This window comes from Thamnophis elegans, chromosome 2 (genome assembly GCF_009769535.1).
Source record: "Thamnophis elegans isolate rThaEle1 chromosome 2, rThaEle1.pri, whole genome shotgun sequence".
In the NCBI taxonomy this organism is placed as follows: Eukaryota; Metazoa; Chordata; class Lepidosauria; order Squamata; family Colubridae; genus Thamnophis; species Thamnophis elegans.
Window position 1 is genome coordinate 47241667 of NC_045542.1, and position 21542 is coordinate 47263208.

Sequence of the window (21542 nt, forward strand, 5' to 3'; positions counted from 1 at the left end):
GATTTAAATTAATCCCGCCGCGAATTCGAGGAAACTGTTGACTCTCAAAAGGGAAGGGAAAGGGTCAGAAAGCCTACACAAGTTAGCCCCCCCAAAGTCAGAAATCTATCCCGGGACCACCCTCTTAAATCACCAGACCTTCCAATCCCAAAAACTCATCACCCTTAGTCACCCCCAAACTCTTCTCGCATGGCAGAAAGACTCCGTGGGAAGGGAAAGTAAACATAGAAATAAGAACATTAATTAGGTGTTTTGGGGGGACTCCCGGGATGATCTTCTTTGCTGATAGCGTCACACCGAAGCACCCCTGAAGTAGGTGCTTAATCCTTCACTTAACTTTTTCTTCCTCCGGGTTGGTCCCCGGCGTTGAAAATCAGGAGTTCTGGGCTGCATCAGTAGGACTTTCTGGTAGGATCAGACAGAAGGTTGGTCGGTCTCCATGGCCCTGCCGCTGTTATTACATCGGGACTGTATTGAATCCTGGCACTGCCCGCGTGGAAACACTTCGAAACCTTACGGGCGGGGAGGGGACCGAGCGACGGTAGTTTGCTGAGCAACGGAGCAGCCAAATCTTTGCTAACACACACACACACACACACACACACACACACACACACACTCGGCTGCAAAAGGGAGGGGGAGGCAAAACCACTCCTCGGCCCCTCCTCCCTCAAGTCCTCTCCCTTTTCCCTTTTACCAGCCCTCGAAAGCCGGCGAGCCAATCGTCGAGCCGCCTCCCTCTTTGACAGGCAGCGAGGTCCCCGCCTCCTCTGACGTCCCCAGCAGGATTTGCATGAGTTGCGCCGCTGCGAAAGGCTGCAGCTCAGTCGTCTGGAAAGGCGAAGTGAGTGGCGAGCAAGAGCCGCCTGTCTGCAGGACGCCAGCCCCGGTTCCCCTCCTCCGGATAGCGTCCCACATCCCCCCTCCCCTTGAGAACAATTCTAGAAAAATGGAGCTGCCGGCGGTGGGGGAGCACGTCTTCGCGGTGGAAAGCATCGAAAAGCAGCGAATGCGGAAGGTGAGCGACCTCTTGGAAGCTTCAAGGGTGGAAACTGGAGAAGAGCCGAAGGGAGGTTTGAGGGAAGCCTTCCAGAGATCTCTCCGGATCCTGACATCTTTTATCCCTTCTCTTGCAGGGCCGAGCGGAATATCTCGTCAAATGGAGGGGATGGTCCTCTAAGTAAGTCCCGGGGAAGGGAATCGGGGCACTATTAAGGACTCGGGTGTCCTTAAAAGCGGGCTCCGGTGTCGGACTCAGCCCCCGCGGATATTCTGCCATGCTCCAGGAACCTCAAAAGTGCTTTCGTTTTTTATGCATGGGTTAAAAAGGGAGGGCTCGTTAATTGGGGGAGGCGGCAGAATAGAAAGAGGACCGGGGGGGTGCAGAGCCAGCAGCTTCAGGGGGAAGAAGGCAAGGCGGACTGATGTGCAGCAGTTGCAGAAAATGGCTCCTTTCCCTTGGAAAGCAGGCTCCATATTGCAGAACCGAGCAGCCCCGGAGATCGGGAGGGGAGGGGGGAGAGAGGGGAGGAGAAACCCATTTAAAAAAAAAAAAAACGCAAAAAAAAAGCCCACCCATGCTTCAAATCCTTGAATCTGCTCGGGATGAAGAGGGCGGCGAAAGGCGATCCCTGTCACCAGGTTGCTGCCGTGCTGGCAGTGAAGCTGCACGTTTAACCTGAGCAAAATGCTCCGCTTGGGCTACTTTTGCCGGATCGAAGGAGCTGCAAATGTACTGAGGGATATGGAGCGGGTCGGGGAGGGGAGGGGGTTGACGTCTGAAATGAGGAGCCTGTCCGGATGGGGAGGGGGCGGAAGAGATGGGGCAGTCAGATTTAGAAATAGCGGAGGGAAGGATAAGCCTGGGAGTCTTTTTGACCAGCTCCCTGAGGGGATCGGCGGGGCTTTGAACCCCTTTCTCTATAATATGCATGGAATTCCTCTGGAATAATAACTGCACTAAATAAACAGATCGGCATAACCCTAACCCTCCCGCCCGCCAACCAACCCATCCCCCTCCTCGGTTAGCGCCAGTCCTGAATGCGCAGTTTGAAACAGGTCCTAGAAAACGGGAGGAAAAGGGGGGGGGAGGGCGATGGCTATTGCAGACAGCTTCTAAAATGGCCCCACCGCACAGAGGGCGGGATATCTGAGAATAAGGACCCCTTTCCCAAATACTGCTGCATGCATCGTTTTCAGCTATTGTTCACGTTTTAAAATAGACCAATAATGCCATGTTTTCATTTATTTATTTTTTTGCAAGATATAACACGTGGGAGCCGGAGGAAAATATCCTGGATCCCAGGCTGCTAATCGCTTTCCAAAACAGGTGAGTTTGCCTCGGCCGTGGGGAGCTTGGGGGGTTGCTGACGCGGGGGAAGTCTGCCCCGATCGGGCTTCTTCGGAGGAGAAGGAAGTCTCCTGCAGCGCGGGTGGGAAGGGACGACGACACGAAGGAGCCCGCACGGTGGAAGAAACCCCCCCCTCCCTGTTTCGGTCTGTGCAGGGCAGGTCGGCAGGAGCGTGGCAGCCTTGTGCAAGTCGCGCTGCATGTTACGGAACTTCGTTTTTTTTTTTTTTAACCCCTGCTTGGCTGCGTGGCGGGACTTCCTTTGCAAGCGTGAAGTTGCCTGGCTTAAGCTGGTTGCTGGGCTTGTGGTGCCTGCACGTGACGGAAGGGAGAGGCGGCGGGGTGTGCGCCTGAGCTCTGCTGCTTCTGCGCTTGGCAGTTTTGGCCAAGCCTCCCGGGGTAGAATCGCCACCGCAAAAGTGCCCACGAAAGAGCCCCCCCCCCAGCTCGCAAAATGCATGCGTACCGGGCTGGGCCTGGGGAAATCTAGGAGGAGCATCGTGAAGGTTGAAGGGCTGGGCTGCACACATACACACCCGCCCTGTCCCTGGCTGCGCAGGCCTGATTTCCTGCAGGATCTTGACTTCGAGGCAAATGTCATCTTCAGGCCTTGAGGAAGAGGCTGCTAAGGTCTTCTTGCCTCTTGCCTTTTTCCCCAGCTCCTAAAATGCCCTTTGCTGGAGCCCCTATCCTGCTTGGAGGCTTTGTCCTGACCTTATTCCTCTAGGTCTTGCAAAGGATTCAGTGTGGGGGTATCTAAGTTGCAGGGGGTAAGGAGAACCTGCACCCCTTGCATGGCTTCGTCTCCCGCCCTTCTTCGTTAGTGGCGCTCTGGCCAGTCCCTGTGAGCAAAGGCAGCACCTGGTTGGGGAGACATCGATAATTTGGTTCGTTTGCGAAGGGGGGACCACCAGAATCCCCACCCTTTGCCTTGTCAGCGAATGGGCGGCCTCTGAGGTTGCGGTGTGGAGAAGCACCTTATGTGAATCCTAATGAGGTGATTAGCATCCAGTGCAGCGCCTACTGCAGCCGCCCTGGCAGTGCCTGGGTGGGAAGTTGAATGCATGTTGCTGATAGTTCCTACAGCACTGCAGCCTGTTCTTCTTCTGGCCTGAAGCTTATCTGGTTTGCTGTTTCCTGCAATCGACTGTGTATTGCTGTTTGTACAAAAATCTGGATTTGCCTTTGGAGCCTTGCCTGCTTTTTTAATATGGCATGCTTGAGTGCTTAATGTGATCCCACTTCACTGACTAAAAGTAAGTGCTGGTTTGTTCTTGAATGGGAGAACCACCAAAATACAGATTTGGAATTGGAGGAATGCCTCCTGTGACAAAGAGTGAAGGGGGCAAAGCAATGGAAGTGAAGAATAGTTTTTCATATTCTAAATAGTTTTATTTGGCTGGAAGCAGCTGTGTGTTTCTAGGAGATTTGAAGGACTGGCTTGCACATCTGAAGCTGCTCCTTTGCTTTCAAATAAAAGCAGGTTGTTTGGCTGAGAGCATATCTGCAGAAGCTTCATAGAACATGGTGAGATATTACTTTTGGGGATATTTGTAAAGCAGCAGTATTGGTAAACTCAAGAGTTTGCTTGCAGGTTCGGATTCAAATTTTTAACAAAATAGTAGCCAGTTTATAAATCTATATGCAACTAAGGCCTTCAGAAGAAGTTTCTGATTTCAGCTCAGTTGAAATTTGAGCAGATAGATGAATGGTTTACAGGAAATGAAAATAGCTGAAATCTAAACTGGCTCTTTTGGAAGTCTGAGCAGCACTGGTGACATTCTGGGCACTGTGGGAAGGATAAATTTTCAGACTTCATAGATCTTAAAAAAGACTCTTTTTTTTGGTCTTGGTGATTTATATTTGGAGTGTGCATGCCTTTATTGTAGCTCATTCCTGTGTCTTGATGCATGTCATAATCTCCCCCACCCCCCCACCCAAATCCTGGCTTTTCCACTTTCTGATCTGCCCATTTAATATGCACTGTATGAAAATATATAATTGCCCCTCCCTTCCTGCTTATTTCTGGATGTCATTGCTCTCTATAGCACAGGCCCTTGAGGGAACCATGCTTACTGACTGGTATTAATTCCTGTGACCTTTCAGTGTTTCCTCGTGTTTCCTGTAGTCTCTTCCTGCTGTTCTGTTCTAAACACTCAGGCGGTCCCATGTGTCTCTCCTTAAAAAGACACAGTGATTCAGTGACACTTATTCCCGGGAAGTCTGCTTAGGATTGTCACTTTCATTATCTGTCTGTATTAAACTAGCATGATAGTGGTCCGTATATATATACATATACATATATATATGCTTCTGAGGTCAAACATTTCTAATTGTATCTTTGTTGATTTTTTAAATCTTTCTTCAGGGAGAGGCAAGAGCAACTTATGGGATACCGCAAGCGAGGACCAAAACCAAAGCCACTGGTAGTTCAGGTAATTAATTGTCCTGCTTTTCTTTCATTGGAGTAAAAAGAAATGATCTATACTAAAAGTGAAAGTAATTGACTCCTGAAGGTGGAATCTTGCTGACCTGTTTTGTGTTTTTTCCCTTTCTTTTCTTTCTTTCTTTTTAAAGAGAGGCTTTGTTGGTGACTAGTTTGTTTTGCTTCAATTAATTAATATTCCCTTCCTTTTCTAGTGCCTATCCCAAGGGAGAGAATTTCATCTTGATTTCATCATGTTCTCAGAGACCCATGTGCACACTTTCCTTGTTAGCTATAAATGCCTTAGGAAGCCCTGTTCTACCCATTCTTTGTCTTTTGCAACCAGCACACTTCACATAACAGCAGCTTCAGAAGGCCTCAAGGCCAGTGCAAACTCTTAACATGGCACAATATTGGTCAGGCTTGGGCCGAATCCTGAAAGTCCATTACTGTGTCTTCCAGATTAAAAAGTTTCTGGGAAGCAGCAGAATGAAGGCAGTTGGCTACAACTTACTGGCTTGCCTTCCCTAAAAAAATCCTAGCAGTTAGGAAGGATGAGGCTAGTTGGGATGTAAGCAAAGCAAAGGGCCAAGGAACAACTGGCCAGAGAAAAGGCATGCAGCTGCAATGGGTAGGATGTTTGTTCATCTGTAATTCCTGGCTGCTGCTTTTCCTTGGCTTACCACATTTGCTGCTTATGTAGTGTTTTGCCTTTGTGCTTAAAGGAGTGATTGGGTGAAAAAAATGCCTTATTTCTTCTCTTCTCCTGTATAGCTCTGTCAGGGGAAGGTTACAGAAAGAGCATCCCTTTATCATGACTTTGTAAGGTCTTCTGAGCTGCTTGCTCTGATGAGTTCCAGAAGCTTTTCTGAAATTCCTAATATATTTTTTCCTCCCCACTTACAGCTGCCATCCTTTGCACGTCGCTCTAATATCCTCAGTGGCCTGCAGGACCCAGCCGTGGAGAACAGGCCCAAGCTGGATCTCAGCAGCTCAGGCAAAAGCCAGCAGCATCAGTACGAACTCAACAGCAAGAAGCACCATCAGTATCAGCCCAACAACAAGGAGAGCAGCATCAAACACCAGTCGCACAGCAAAGGAAGTACTACTATCAGCTGAACAGCAAAAAGCACCACCACTATCAGCCGGACCCCAAGATGTATGAGCCTCACTACCCGCCTAACAACAAGGAGCCACAGCAAGGACAGGCCTGCTTGGAGCACAGCAAAAGCCCCTTAATGTCCCAATCAGACAAGTGGTCCCATGGCTCCACAAAGGGTTTGCTGAATCCCATCAAGAGTTTGACTGGGGCTGAAGGAAAGAACGGGGCAGAGAAGAACCTCTCCAGTGGTACAGGGCCACCAACACCATCTCCCCGGGAGGCCGTCACCAGCAATGGCATTGGTGGCAAAATGAAAATCGTGAAGAACAAAAATAAGAATGGACGCATTGTGATTGTCATGAGCAAATACATGGAGAATGGCATGCAGGCAGTAAAGATTAAGTCTGGAGAGGCCCCCAAAAAGCGGGTGGCCGAGGAGAGGACTACTAAGAGAGAGTCTGAGGAGAGGCAAGAGTCCTGGAAAAAGCCCGGGGAGGAGAGGTGGCTGAATAATGCTCTCAGAGGGAAAGCTGGCACAGAGATCAGTCAGCTTCCTTCTGAAACAGGGAGCAGTCCTTCCAAGACAGCGGCCTCCAGCCAAGAACTTCCTGTTCCTGAACAGCAGCCTCTGCAGCTGACCACCAAGCCCAACCTGGTTGCCTGGACCCTGGATCCCAACCAGCAGGAGCAGACTTCCCCTACCCCAGGGCTGAGGCCTTTCACCTAGTTATGGTGGCTCCCGGAAACGCTGCCTTTCTGAGCCCCATGGAGACAAGGAGAGTGGCAAGAAGCGCCTCACTTCCCGGAGCATCAGTGCCCCCACCTGCCTGAACTCTCCTGCCCCGGAAAAAACTTGAGTCCCCGGCCTTGGCCTTTCCCACCTCTCAGCCTGAGGTCATCCTGTTGGACTCTGACTTAGATGAGCCCATAGACTTGCGTTGCGTCAAGACTCGGGGGGACAGAGAGCTTGGCTTGGTGCAAGTGAAGCCGGAGATTATGCCGGTGTCACCAGAACCATCGGGTCCAGAGCCAGAAAAGCAGGTGGAGCACTTTGAAGTGGAGGAGGAAGAGGAGCCCGTGCAAGAGTTCAAGCCTTTTTTGGGAATATAATAATTACGGATGTGACTGCAAACTGCCTGACAGTGACCTTTAAGGAATATGTGACAGTGTGAGGAGCTTAGGGGCAAGCTCTTCCTCCTGTCTCTCTCCCTAGGCAGCCTGGCTCCTCCCCTAAGATACCGCTCTACCCAGAGAAACTCTTTGGCACTGCGGAGCAGCAGCAAAGAGCAGGTCCTCTGGAGATCAAACACACTTCGCTGCCTGGAAGAAGGGAGGGTCGGGTGCAAGGCTTCCCCTCGGCCTTCAGGACTTCCTGCAAGGCGCTCTTGGCCTGCCAGAATCTCAGGCATCAGGATGCATCGAGGGGTGCCGGCTCCCCAGTTAACTCACGGGAGAAGAGTTCTATAGTATTATATTTTAACAGTGCTAACTTGTTCAGTGGTTCATGCTCCCGTTTGTATGTGGTGTTGCTAAAAAATGTATTGTTTGAACTGAAGGCAGGCCTCCCAGGTGGGTCATGCAATTATATTTATTTGTAGGTATTTATATAATGAAATATAAAAAGCCTAGATTTATGGAGTTCCCTAGATTGCCCTATATATATATATAATTATATTAAATACATATATATTATATATATAAAAAGCTATATCAGAATATTTTCTTTCCTTCCCTTTTTAAAAGCCACTTCTCTTTTTGATTTCCTTGCTCCTTGTTTTTTGTAAAACTGCAGGACCATCATTCATATATATATATACACACACACACACACAGAGTTGGGGTGTGTGTGTGTATGTATGTATATATGTATGTGTGTGTGTATATATATACATATATATGTATACATACACACATACACACATTTTTCTATCTCAGTGTGCAAACCCCTCTTCCGCCCCCAATAATCTAAAGCTATTATAGAAATTGCTGCTACTAGAAATGTCTAAAACTATAAGCTTCCAATTATTATGAATTGCTTGAATGTAAATATTAAATGGTAATATGTGGAAAGTGCATTTGATGTTCTGCAGCTGGCCTAGGCCGGGATGGCAAAGGCTAGCTGTGAAGCAGGAGGGACTCAGCCTCTGACAGGCACCTTGGTGCCTTCAGAAACCAGAGGGAGGAGGAAGGCAAACTCTGTGTCATGCAGTCATTACAAAGGTCTATAAACCTTTCAAAAAATGATAGGTGGTGTGGAGTCCTTTTATTGAAACACTGGGGATCCTGAGGTCCAACCTGGTTACTTGCTTTTCAGATGCAGGCAAGAGAGGCTCGGGAAATAACCTTGTGGTGCCACAACGTTGGGCTCCCAAATGATAGATAAGCAGCTTTGTTCTGGAATGCTTTCTGAAATAGTGCAGGAAAAAAGGAGGAGCCATGCACATTTATTATCACCCAAGTGGTTAGTACATAATGGCCTGGAACATGTTATTATCTTGGCCATGGTGTTCTATATGTAATAGAAAACATTGGTATCTTAAGAAGTTAATTTCTTAAGAAAGCTAATATAATGAATCATTGAGATGAAATGATAGCACAAGAGGCTTCTTTCTCCACTGCCTGTGATGTCTAAGCCGTAAGAATGATTTATATTGAACGCGGTGGGTGCTCTGACCTGTTAGGTTGGGGTGTGTACAGGAAGGTGAATTTTACATCAGAAGCATTTACCAAATCATTCTAACTAGTTTTCCAACTACAGTGACAGGATGCTGCTCACCATTAAGTAAACAATGTCTTTGCTTTTGCCTCTCTTTGCATGTCATGCAGAGATAAAGAACATGGCACCGTTAGTGGGTAGCAGCAGCAGCTTATTTGCTGATAGGTTATTGAGAAAGCCAAATAACAGTCTTCCTCAAAGAATGCGGTCGAGCTGTGGTAACTGAAACCTCTGGTTCAGAGGATGTTTCATAACCCCAAAGTAATATATCTCTTGTCTCTGAGAAATCAAAATAACTGAAAAGAAACTCTCCTACCAGATGTCTCCAGGATAAGTCCTGATCAGCAGAATGGAAGGTGCTAGCCTGTACCTCAGCAAGTTGGTTTCTCTAATTTAGCATTGTCAGTACCAGCAGGGAAGGCTGCTTGGGACTTTGTGCTTGCTAACCATGTGTTTTATCTCTGAACTAAGGAGTGTGGAGGAATTCCTTGAAAGTTGGGCCTAAGCTCTAGGATACACCAGATCTGAATCTAAATAATAATCAAGATTGAAACACTTTGTTGAAGATACTGGGTTCTGTGGGGGAGACAGTCTTTGTGAATGCAGGTCCCTGTTTAACTTGCCCTGCGGGTAGATAATACTATTTAAGGCAGCCACCCCCATTGCTGCAAAGCAAATAAGAATGTGAAGGAATTCATGCTAATTCCCAATTGGGCAATCAATATGCCAGCTAGTGTGGGCGGGGCGGGAATCAATCCTTTCTTGGAAGCAAAATGAATTGAAGGCAGGACATGCTTTCCAAGAAACACACCTTTGGTTAGATTATGTGTGTCTGACTCATGCTAGCACCTCTCTGAGAAAGAGCGGAGGACTTTAATCGTGTCACAACATTGAACAACAGTTGGAAGTTGAACAGAGTCTCTTTCAAAAAATGTTGGAAGGATAAAAACCAACACAGCGGCAGTAATCTGACCGATGAATGGCCTGATTTGGCTTAACACAACTACTCAAAAGCAACTCCCAATTTTTGGGGGGGGGGGTTCTCTCTCTCTCCTACATGTAAATATATTTCATTTTTTTAAATCAAACCTTTCTTCCTGAGCCAAATTTCTTGTTAAATATAAACCAGTGATAAGCAATAGTATGGCAGCATATATCTATACAGAAACAAGTGCCATTACCTGAATCGCATTTCCTTCAGTAAGTGTGTGTTGGGTTATGGTCTGTAAAAAACAAGTTGTATTCCCAATTAAAATTTTAAGAATTTGGGGGAACTCAAGGGAAAAATTTAATATTTTAAAATTTAAATTATGTCCTTGTTTCCCTTAAATTGGTTTATTACATTTATTCCTAATTAAAGGTAGAGAGAAATTAAAGAGGAAAAACCCCTTTTATTTTTCAAAACAAAATTGGCTGCATTCTCATCCCCTACTTCATCTGTTTCTCATGAGTTTATTTATGCCCAACTTGAGAGAGAATTCTGGTTTCTGAGTTTCAAGCTAAGGTGTTTTTTTTTTAAAGAAACCAAACAGGTTCTTGTCTACTGATCCTTCACTTAAAAAAAAACATCAAGGGAAAAAACACTCAAGAGTCAAATAGGTTACTGAATTGTAGATAGACGAAGTTCTTGGATTTAATTGCTATAGTATTGTCAAGTGCAAAACATATTTTTCAAAACTGAAAAAATACCAAACCATGAAATGGAATATGCCCCTCACAGCTCCTGCATTGTGCCACACTTCCTGTATCAGAAATATGTCAGTGGTTATGAGATGAATCTTCCTGTTTCTCTGGCACCCCTAATTACATTTATCATTGGTGTTAGCATTTGTGCAAAGTGCATTATTGCTTGTATATTAAAAAAACAGCTTAATTGCAACTTGTTTTGAGCTCATCCAAGTGCTTGCATACTCCCTTCTGCATATCACTTAACCCCTGACTGATCTGAACAGAGAAGCCGAAAAAGCCCTGAGTATTTGGCAGAGGTTTGTGGTGTGTTTCGATGAACGCCATTTCCTGTAAGCATTTCTTGCACCAAAGAAGTACAAGTAACTGACAGGCAGCTTCAGGTGCAACTGAGATAGGAAGTAGGCAAAACGGATGGGGCTCATCCGCTGGTCAATAGCAAAGAAAGAAACTATATTTTTAGTGTATGATGTTTGCTATTCAGATTTGCTTGCTGGCAGCTGGAGACCAGTGACTGAACAGAAGTAGTTGTACTCATACCCCTGCAGCTGGCCACTTCCTGTGAAATGAATGCAGCAAATGGAAAGTACAGTAGATAAGGGCTTTAAATCGAGTTATGGTTTGGTCACAAGCTGCATTGGAGAGTTAGACAACATTGAAGATCTTCATTATGCTTAGAGCAAAGATTAAATTCAACAGCTTATCCATCTCATTTAATGTCAATTTAGATCTGTTAGATAATTTAAACCAATGCACTAATTGGTCGTGATGGGTCAGATACGACTTCGCAACTAACAACAAAAACAATACTAATTGTCTCAGAAGTAAATATCTCATTAATATTTAGATAAAAGGCCATCAGACAAAATCCTAGGGCTGTAAACTAGACTGAGAAGTTCAAATAACATTCCACGATAAGACAGAGTCCCTCGTATGAGCCCCAGGACAATTTCAAGAACATCAATTAAGCCCTATGAAGTCTCAGAAGTTCAGCTCCACGGGATCTCTGATGGGACCAGTGTAGTACAATGGTCAAATTGTTCAAAAGACTGAGGAAACCAGTTGAGATCACCTTTCATTATGGAAGCTTCTAGATTACTTTAGGCCGTTCTCGCTTTCTCACAAGCCAACCTGCCTGTGCAAGAAATTGTGGGGGAAATAAGCGAATGTGCAATGTATACCATTCTGGGGTTTAAAAAATACAAATAAATAAGTACTTTTACTTACAGAATTCATATTGGAATTTAGAGTAGCCTAAAACAAGCAGCCAGACCCCCACCCAACACTATTATCCTATAACCTGCTTAGTTTTAGCATTGTCTAGGCCCAAATTGTGACAATACTGTAAGATAAGAGGAGAGGAGATCAATAGCTACTGAAGTCTCAAATGCATTTTCTTAAGTCTGAGTTGCTTGATGTTGACCTCTGCAGTAGGGACTTGTGGGAAATCCTAAAGCACTAAAATCAGGCATTCTAACTGGCACCGAAGGAGAGCCACTTGGTTTACGTTTGAACTCTGTATACTAAAGTAGTCGGATACAGATGGCAACATGAGTGCACAGAAAATAGAAGATTCAGTACAAGAAGCTGCTCCTCAGATTCCATCTTCTGCCTATAACATAAACACAAAGAAAGACATATTTCCTCCTATACGTTGTTCCAAGCTGTCCAGATAACAAATGGAATGAATGATTGGATTGACATACTGTGCTAAACTATAATGGGATTGATTTTACATTGTGCTTGTAACATGAATGCCTCTCTGTTGGTTTGTTAGCTGTGACTTATGATTTAATACATTGCAGCCAGACATTCATAGCTTAGTCCTGCAAGTATGATCCAAGTAAACACAATGTAGTCCAATATATGAATACAGCCCATATAAAAGCATGTTAGCTCATTATTCCCACACTGAAATGTCCAGGAGGGGTACAAATTGCACTAAAACCGTATGTGGCTTGTAGGATTTGCTCAGGATTTCTACAGGACGCATTTGATTGTTTCTTATTCAGTAAGTCATAACTAAGTACATTATGACTAAGAATCAGCTCTGAAGTTGTAACACTAAATTGTCATTAAGAGTTAAGAGGGACCATTTTGTGTAATACATTAAGTGGGAAGGGGGAATCAGCTCTGGGGCAGCTGTTTGTACAGTTTATTAGACTCTGTGATCTGGTGAGGCAATTTCTCCCTTCTCCCAGCTGTGTGATGTAAATGGAAGGAGATGCCAAGGGCATTCCTCTGGCTTGCATTTCTGGCACATTCTCTCTGCTTCCCAAGTGAAAATAAGGGATTATCTGTCCAAACATATTTTCCCTTACAAATATTTCTGAAACAACGTTTTGACAGAATCTTGGAATTCTTTTTTTCAGAATAGGCATTTTAGCATCCAAAATCTAATGTTTTGGGGTTGTTTTTTTTAAATAGTCATGAATGTGCTTATTTTTAACCTTGCTTATTATGTTTTTATCAATTGTCAGCTATCATTTAGAGTTGCCTCTTTAAAAAAATACCTTCATAAAAGAAAAGAGGTGGAGAGAAACATTTTCTCATGGTGGAACTGAAGTGCACAGCAATCAGTCATCTTACTTTAGGTTCATAGCTTGTTTTCTGGTTAGTTATTGATATTGATATCTCACTTTAACTATTTATATCTCACTTTAACTATATCTCACTTTAACTATAACTCACTTTTTCTAAACAACTTAAGGCAGCAAACATACCTAATACTCCTTCCTCCTCCTATTTTCCCCATAGCAACAACCCTGTGAGGGTGGCTTGGGCTGAGAAAAAGTGACTGGCCCAGCTGGCTTTCATGCCTTTGGCAGGACTAGAATTCACAGTATCCTGGTCTTTAGCTAGGTGCCTTATCCATCATTGCCATATCAGTGGTTTTTCAACATGTTTTTCTAGTTTTATACACTGTAGTAACACTAAACCATAATTAAAAGTCCCTCAGTCACCTCGATTGTGAGATGGGTGGCACATTATTTAATAAATAAAACAATAATCTATGACACTGGCTGAGTTCTCAATATGCTACCATGTTGCCCTGAAAATAGACAGCACTTGGGCTTATTTTCGGGGAGGTCTTATTATTTTTGACATGTAGGAAGCATCAAGCATGATCACCTCATGGCTGCTGCTGTGTTGCAGTATTTTCAGGGAGGGCTTTTTTCAGGGGAGGAGCTTATTTTAGCACATGGGCTCAAAAGCCCGATTGGGCTTATTATCCGGGGAGGTCTTATTTTCAGGGAAACAGGGTATGTTAAACTGTTGTTGCTTACATATGGTTCAGCATATCATCCAAGTGTATCCAAGACAAATTACATTACTTTACATCAGATCGTAGTTAAAATTATACAAATAAGACTAGTATAAATAACATTGTTTTGCTTCTTTAGTTTAACAATTTCCCCAAGGTATCTGGATTATTAAATGCTTTTCAATATGGCAGCATAATTGCAATAATCTGAAGCTGGCAGGAAGAACTTGTGGATGAAACCGTGGGGATGATAAAACCAAACCACATAAACTAGCTTCTCAGATTTGGACTGAAAAATAAATTTACAATCGAAAATATTAATTCTTGGCTGCTTTTTCCTGTCATTCAGAGTTTTGCAGCCTAGTAGCCCTACCGCAAATAACTCTTTTTAATCTTGATGGCTCCACTGTCAGAACCATTTATTTTTAGTAGAATTGCACTAAGGCAACTCAATGTGAAATGCACAAATCTGAAAGACAGAACTTCATTCAACTTTCTAAAATGGTGTAGGAATGATATGTCTGCTTGCTTGGTCTTGGCCAATAAATGCAATTTTCCTATGTATGGTTAAACTAAGTATTTTAAAACTGATTATATTGAAGGAAAAAGGAGAATGAGGCAGCAGATGATGAGATGGTTGATAATGTCAATTAACATGACATGGTTGCAATCAACATGAACTTAAAAAAAACTGCAGGAGACAGTGGAGAGCAGGAGGACTTGGCATGCTATGGTCCAGAAAGACACAACTTAGCAATTTAACAACAACAAGGTATTTTGGATATACACCCTTTTATGTAGGCACAGATATATGCTTCAATTACTTGCTTTTTACAATCAGTGATATTATGCAAAAAGTAAGAAGTTAAAAGCAAATAAATTAAGTCATAAGATACGAAAAAATGCACACCTAAATCATATTTAGACCAACTTCATTCACCAACATATCTTTCTATTTTAGCTAAACATAATTGCTTCTACTACATCAATTTGTTGCTATGTATGCAGCTTTTTGTTCTTTAAACTTCTAATCTTCTCTTTGGAGGATCTCATTAAGCCCATCCAGCCACAACTCCAACATCTAACACAATCACATGTGTTACTTATAGAGTTATCCATTAATGCATAAAACAGTTCAGGGAACTCCCTGCTTAACATTGAGAGCCAATGTGGTAGAGTGTTTATGGTGCTATACTAGGAGCAGAAAGATCCAGGTTTTAGTTCTCCTTTGAGCATGGAATCCATTCCTTCCCCTCAGACTTAATCAGTGATTCTAGGCAAGCACAAAAATAGCCACCACTACACACAGCAAGACAAACAGCAAGAACAATTCTCAGTATTGAATATTGTTCTCAATGATGTGCTAAACTCAATGAATGTGCCCTTCCTCAGCATAAACTCACAATGCACCGCCTGAAGTTGCCCATTATTATCGCATGTATTCTTTCAGTCTTAATTCTGCAGAACACCTCTCAAACACCCTTAAGAAACCCAGTCATTTTGCTGTCTTTGCATTCATACTTGCTATCAACCCTTTATATAGGAGAATAGCAATCATGTTATAATTTCAATTGTGTAAGGTGTGTGGAGTTTTCACACACACTCTGTAAGTAAACCATAACTATATTTCAACATTTCTCCAGTTATTCCATTTATTTTCGTATAATTCTTCTTAAAATTATGAAAATGCCTATATTCCCTGAAGTTTAAATGCCTAAACTATAGACATTTATGGACTTCCCTGTTATTAGGTTTTCTTGGGCATCAACATTTGTAGCCCAACATTTCAATTCTGCTCCTCAACATATGACTATTTTTGCATGCACATCTGTGAGTTATTCTTCAGCATTTCCTCGTTTGGTGTCATATGAATAATTTCAACGCTTCTAGCTTAATTCCATTCATTGTTGCAGGGCAGGCTCTTTGGTTAACTCTCTTCGTCTATTTCTAAAACCATGTTTTAATTTCCATTGAATCATTTCCCTGTTGGGGTATATTCTTTTTAAACTGTTTTTTGCTCTCTCTCGAGACTTTAAAAAATAAGCATACAGAGAGTCAATTTGATGTAGTGGCACCAGGCTAAAAACTGAGAGGCCTCGGGTTCTAGTTCATGTTGGCTGGGTGATTTTGGGTATGTACAGTTCTCTCAGCTCTAGGAAGGAGACAATGACAAGCCACTGCTAAGATCTTGCCAAGGAAACTGCAGGGATTACTCCATACAATCACCAGGAGTTGAGAGTGGCTTGAAGGCACCAGGAAAAGTGTAGTATACAGAAAAGAGCAAGGCAGAAATAAAGAATTAAATATAACAAAAATACAGGAGAAGAAAAAAATGATACATCATAGAATACATAGATACAAGAAAACACTTCACTTTTCAAACAACAAAACAAACATCGACCACATAAAAAGATAGTGGATTGCTTTTCTTGCATGTTGATGTAAAACAAATTCCTAGATAGAAAGTGAATATATACAATATTAACAATCCAGCATTTATAATCCAGCATAGTAGAATCTTTCTATCAAAATAAACCAATACTTTATGTTACAATCCATGCGTGATAAATTCAGTATTCATCTTATATCAGTGTTAGAAATTTGGGCTATTTAGTTCAACATCTTTAAACCTTATTCTTCTTCTGACCATCATATTAACAAGTGTATAAATGTTAAGTACTAGTAGGGCAAGCTCCAAATGAATGAAATAATACCTCCTTCACCATTTTACCACAAATTGAAGTTGCCATCCAATTTTAAATTTCCTTTGAGGTATCCAAAAAAATGGAAAAAGAATATTTGTTGAATTAAATGCATCTAAACAACAACAGTTGCATATTTCCCTTAAAATATTGAGCAATTTATTTTTAAACAAATTATCTTAATTTTTTATTCAATTTTTTTAGTAAATTACCAAAATCTATTTTTATTACAGGTAGTCCTCAATTTATGGCCACAATTGAACGACAATTTTCTGTTTGTAAGTAAGACAGTTGTTTAAGTAAATTTGTCCCATTTTACGACCTTTCTTGCCACGCTTATTAAGTGAATCACTGCACTTGTTAAATTAGTAACACAGTTGTTAAGTGATTCTGCCTTCTCCATTGATTTTGCTTGTCAGAAGGTGGCAAAAGGGATCATATGACCCCCTGACACTGCAACCATCATAATACTAGTCAGTTGCCAAGCACCTGAATTTTGATCATGTGACCATTGGGACACTTCATGGTCGTAAGTGTGAAAAACTGTCATAAATCACTTTTGTCAGTGCCATTGTAATTTTGAACGGTCACTAAATGACTATTGTTAGTGGAGGACTAGCTGTGTATCTTTCAGTTGTTTGTAGAATTCAACCATAGGTTTGGAAACATCTCATATTCTTCAAATAAAAATAATTTAGGAAATTCAGACACTGATAATACATTTAGTCCAAACTGTATGACCAAAATATGCTTTAACTCAGTGTTTCTCAACCTGGCTACTTGAAGATGTCTGGACTTCAACTCTCAGATTCCCCAGCCAGCATTCGCTGGCTGGGGAATTCTGGGAGTTGAAGTCCAGACATCTTCAGTAGCCAAGGTTGAGAAACACTGCAGTTTAACTGTATGTAGTGCCTTCCACAGACTTGGACAATCCAAATTCTTACTGGAAATGCTTCGACAGGCTGCTTAGCAGTGACCTGACCTAAAGCACTAATACCACAATTTCCCTGTTAACTCAAAAACAGAACGGTTCATCAGCAATTTGAAGCCAAGATTATTATCCCCCATTCTTCATTTTTCACACCAAGGGGGATTAAACTTCCCTCAAAACAACATCCAAATATATCTCACAGACTTTAATGCAGAAAATAGAATTGTTTTTCGACCAGGACAAAACCTTTGTCCATATATCAAAATGGTTAGATAGTACTTTCTCACTGCGTCCATAGAGCTTCTTCAGAAAACCTACATATTTCCATACAAAGATGAAAGCCAGAGTATACTTTAAGTGATAAAGCTGCAAATGTAGGAAGTTTAATGCATGAGAGCTGTGAGGAATGTCTGGCCATTCCACACAATTTTCTCAATATCCTATCAATCTGCTTTTGGAAAACTGGCAAGTATTAATACGAGAATCCCTTCAACAACATATAGGACATCAGTATTGGAATGATAATAATGGAATGAAGAATAATAGCATTTATTCATCACTGTAAGCTAAAACCATTTAATCAGCTAATAATATCAATATTAAACTGAGATGAACAAATAAAAATATTTACCTGTACATACATGGAAAGCTTGTGATAATTTCCCAAGGTGCTTAAAAGAATTAAAGCAATATGTAAAACATCCGTCTTTACAATGTCTATGTACAATGTTTTGTCTAATATATTTCCAACAGTATATTCTGTTAGATTGTTTATGGAGATTTCTCAATCATCCAGGTCATGGTTGTCCCAAAGTGGCTTTTTCCAAAAGACAGCTGGACTTTTTTCTTTTTGTTTTTCTTGAAAATATTTCTCTTCTCATCCAGGAAAGCTTCTCAAACTGAAGAAGCTTTCTAAACGAAAAGCAAACAGTACATCATCTTATAAAAATTCTCGTTCAAATTATAATTAAGTGTAATTTCAATCCGTTACTCCCATATTCTTCTACTGATCAAGCTTTACACTGCATTCCAAAGGGGGGGAAATCAATTTACCTCACAAATCATCAATGCATTCATCTTCCATATTCATTTTCAATAAACATTTATACAGCTTAGCAATAATGTGCTTTTTACATTCTAATTTTATTAAACTTATCGAAGTATAAAATACCAATAAAATAAAAGTAGTGGGAAAAGAGTGGAGGGGAAACGGGGAAAGAAAAAAGTGCAGGGAAAGAAGAAGAAAAGCATTGACTTCGGACCCTTTTTAGCATAGTAGAATAAAATAATAACAATAAATCTTCAATTTTTAATGAGTTGAGCCCGTACATATTACAACTTATTAGAAATTCAACAATTGAACTACGGTCAACTATGTACTTGACCATTTCTATAACAATAAATCTACGGTATCTAATCATCAAAACACAAATTAAAGTTTCATTTTTCCCCCCATCTCAAGCACAAAATCCAGAAATTGTTTCTAAGGAGAAATAAAGTTGGGTAAGTTCTTTTCTTTGATCAACAAGAGTGAATTTAGCCACCTCTACTAGTTCCATCAGTTTTTCCACTCATTCACCCTTTATGGGAATTAGAGTATTTTTTCCATTTTTTGCGTTTAAAGCTTTTTGCTACGTCAACATATATAACAGCAAGGTGCTTTTTTCAAGTTCTTTGTCCATTAAACCTCAAAGAAACATCTCTGGTTTAAAGTTTATATTCATTTTAAGAATCTTCTGCCTTAAATATAAAAGTTACCCCTGTATTTCTTTGCTTTGCTACAAGTCCATCAAGGATGGTAAACAGTTCCTTCTTTTTATATTTACATTTCCAACATACATTTGAAATATATTTCTACATCTTTGACAATTTATTGGGTGGTAAATAATTACAGTACATCATTTTATAAAAATACTTTCTATTGTAATTTAATATAAATTTTAAACCCTTGGACCACAGGTTTTCCCATTGTTCAAGCATTATATTATAACCAAAATTATTGCCCATTGAATCATGCAATGCTCACATATTCATTCTCCAAATTCATTTTCGATAACAATTTATAAAACCTCAACAATATTATGCTCATCATTCCCACACCTTACCACTTTCAAACACATTTTTGACAAAGTCAAACCTGTAAGATTTTTTGTCTAATTTAAGCCTTTCTTTCAGTTATAAATATGTAAACCAATGACACATATGTCTTTCTGACTCCAAATCTTTTGTGGACGTGAGAGTAGGTTCAGCTTGATTGAAGCATATTATTTGACCATCAGTCCACCAATATAAATAACATTGCCTATTATTAATACACAACTCAAGTCAAAGTCAGTTTTCTCATCCACAAAATCATAATTCTTTTAATCCAATTTAAATCTTCTGTCAACTAAGCATAAGCAAACCACTGGCAATGATGACTTCCCATTTCCAACACTTCTCTTGTTTTTAATATAGGTTCTACTTCAGAAAGTCAATACATCAACATAGGGCAGCCAAGTCAGTGTAACTATAATTTCTCTTCTAAAAAAAAACCTGCTTGAGTCACAACAACAGAGGAATTTTTGGAGACAATCTTGCTTTATACCTGTTCCAAACTGTCAATAAGGCATGCCTAATAATTTTTTAAAAAAAATCTATATTAATCTTACTTTGTTGCACCATAACTGAAACATGCCACCAAAATCTCAAATCATGTCCTTCTAACTCCAATAAGCTCTTATTTCTCTGATTATCCAATCTTTCATCCATATCTGGTGACAATGACTAAAGTACACTTTTAAGTCAGGTAATCCTAGCTCATCTCTTTCATTAGCACCTTGCAACAATTTAATTAATTTTTGTTTTACATTAAACTTAGAAATATCTGTTTGCCATTGTTTAAAAGGTACATCAGTCATTAATATCTGTATGGTTTGAAATAAAAATGGCATCCCAGATGAAACAGTCTTTTAATTACAATAAAGTCTACCCAACATTGACAATTATAATTTGTGCCACCTCATAAGTATTTTTAATACCATCCCATACCTTAACATAATTATTCTGAAAAAACATGCAATTGATGTTAGCCAAACTGATCCTCTCAAGTACTTTTTGTTCAATTTCAAAACCAGTCTTCTTCCTGAAAATCTCTTGTTGTCTACTCATTTTTAAGCAAACATCTTTGTTTTTTGTTTGTTTATTTTAAAACTAATGTACCAAAATTCTTCAATATCTTTACTAAATTTTCAATATCATTCTGAAGCTCTTATAAAATCAAAGCTAAGTCATTGTCAAAAGCCCTCAATTGGTAAGCCTCTTTTTAAATTTTCAAACTCTTAATTTCATCATCCTGGTGTATATCTCTATTCAACATTTCCAAAACTAAAATAAAAAACAAAGGTGACAAAGACATTCCTGTTGTGTCCTTTTCTGTACCGCAAGATTAGTTAAATCACCATTAAGAATAATATGTGCCTTTTGAGATGTATAAAAAAGATAAAGGAATCCCTGCAGATTTTATTCCACTACAAATTGCTGACTTTAGGAGACAGTGCTCATCTCTGTTTCAAGGCCATTGATCCAACGCTGTCCAAAGACATTTCCATGGTCATGTGGCCAGGATGACATCACAAAGTGCTATTACCATCCCATCAAAGTGGTATCTATTTATCTTTTCGCATCTGTATGCTTTTGAACTACTAAGGTAGCAAGAGCTGGGATGATGATGGGAGCTCACCCTGTCATGTGGCACTTGGATCTCAAACCTGGGCTGCCTGCTTTTCAGCCAACAAGCCCAGCATCTTAACCATTGAGCCACCATGTCATCCCTCTTATATATATTGACTTAACCCCTTGAATAAAATTTTCCCTGAAGTCCATATAGGACCAATTCAAATTATCAAAGGCTTTCTCTGCATCCAGAAAAATCAGCTCTGCTTCCTTCTCATTATGTTGTTGTAAATATTATATTATATCCAATACAATTCTTGTGCTACCTCCTAATTGCCTTTTGGGTAAAACCCACATTAGTCACTGTGAATAAAAAGCATGTAAAATCTTAACCTATCAGCCAATATTATTTATGACTATAAACATTCTTTAAAAATTCTATTCCTTTGTCTCCATGAAACTATCAGCACCAAACTGTTCTTCAAGTTAAAAAAAATACTTTGGTTGCTTTCCTTGATTAAATAATTCCCTTGCCTGAATTCTATCAGGGTTGTGGGAAAGCTACTCCATTCCCCAACAAGCATCAATTCTCATATGAAAAGAGTGACAATTGGTCAATATTTTTCTAAATTTCTCTTTGTCATCATTTGGCACCTAAAATCCAACCGATTGAATCCTTACATCTCTAATTCTACTACAATTATGTATCAT

General features: G+C 40.8%; 1 protein-coding gene across 1 annotated transcript; it reads left to right on the forward strand.

The window, feature by feature from the left end:
- Positions 1 to 808: 808 nt before the first annotated feature.
- Positions 809 to 8121, forward strand: CBX4 (chromobox 4). The gene is given in 9 exon segments (XM_032210299.1): positions 809 to 1018; positions 1137 to 1180; positions 2264 to 2329; positions 4719 to 4785; positions 5682 to 5874; positions 5877 to 6589; positions 6591 to 6725; positions 6727 to 6970; positions 6973 to 8121. Coding segments are annotated over 9 exon segments (1608 nt in total). The 5' UTR covers positions 809 to 949; the 3' UTR covers positions 7050 to 8121.
- Positions 8122 to 21542: the final 13421 nt, after the last annotated feature.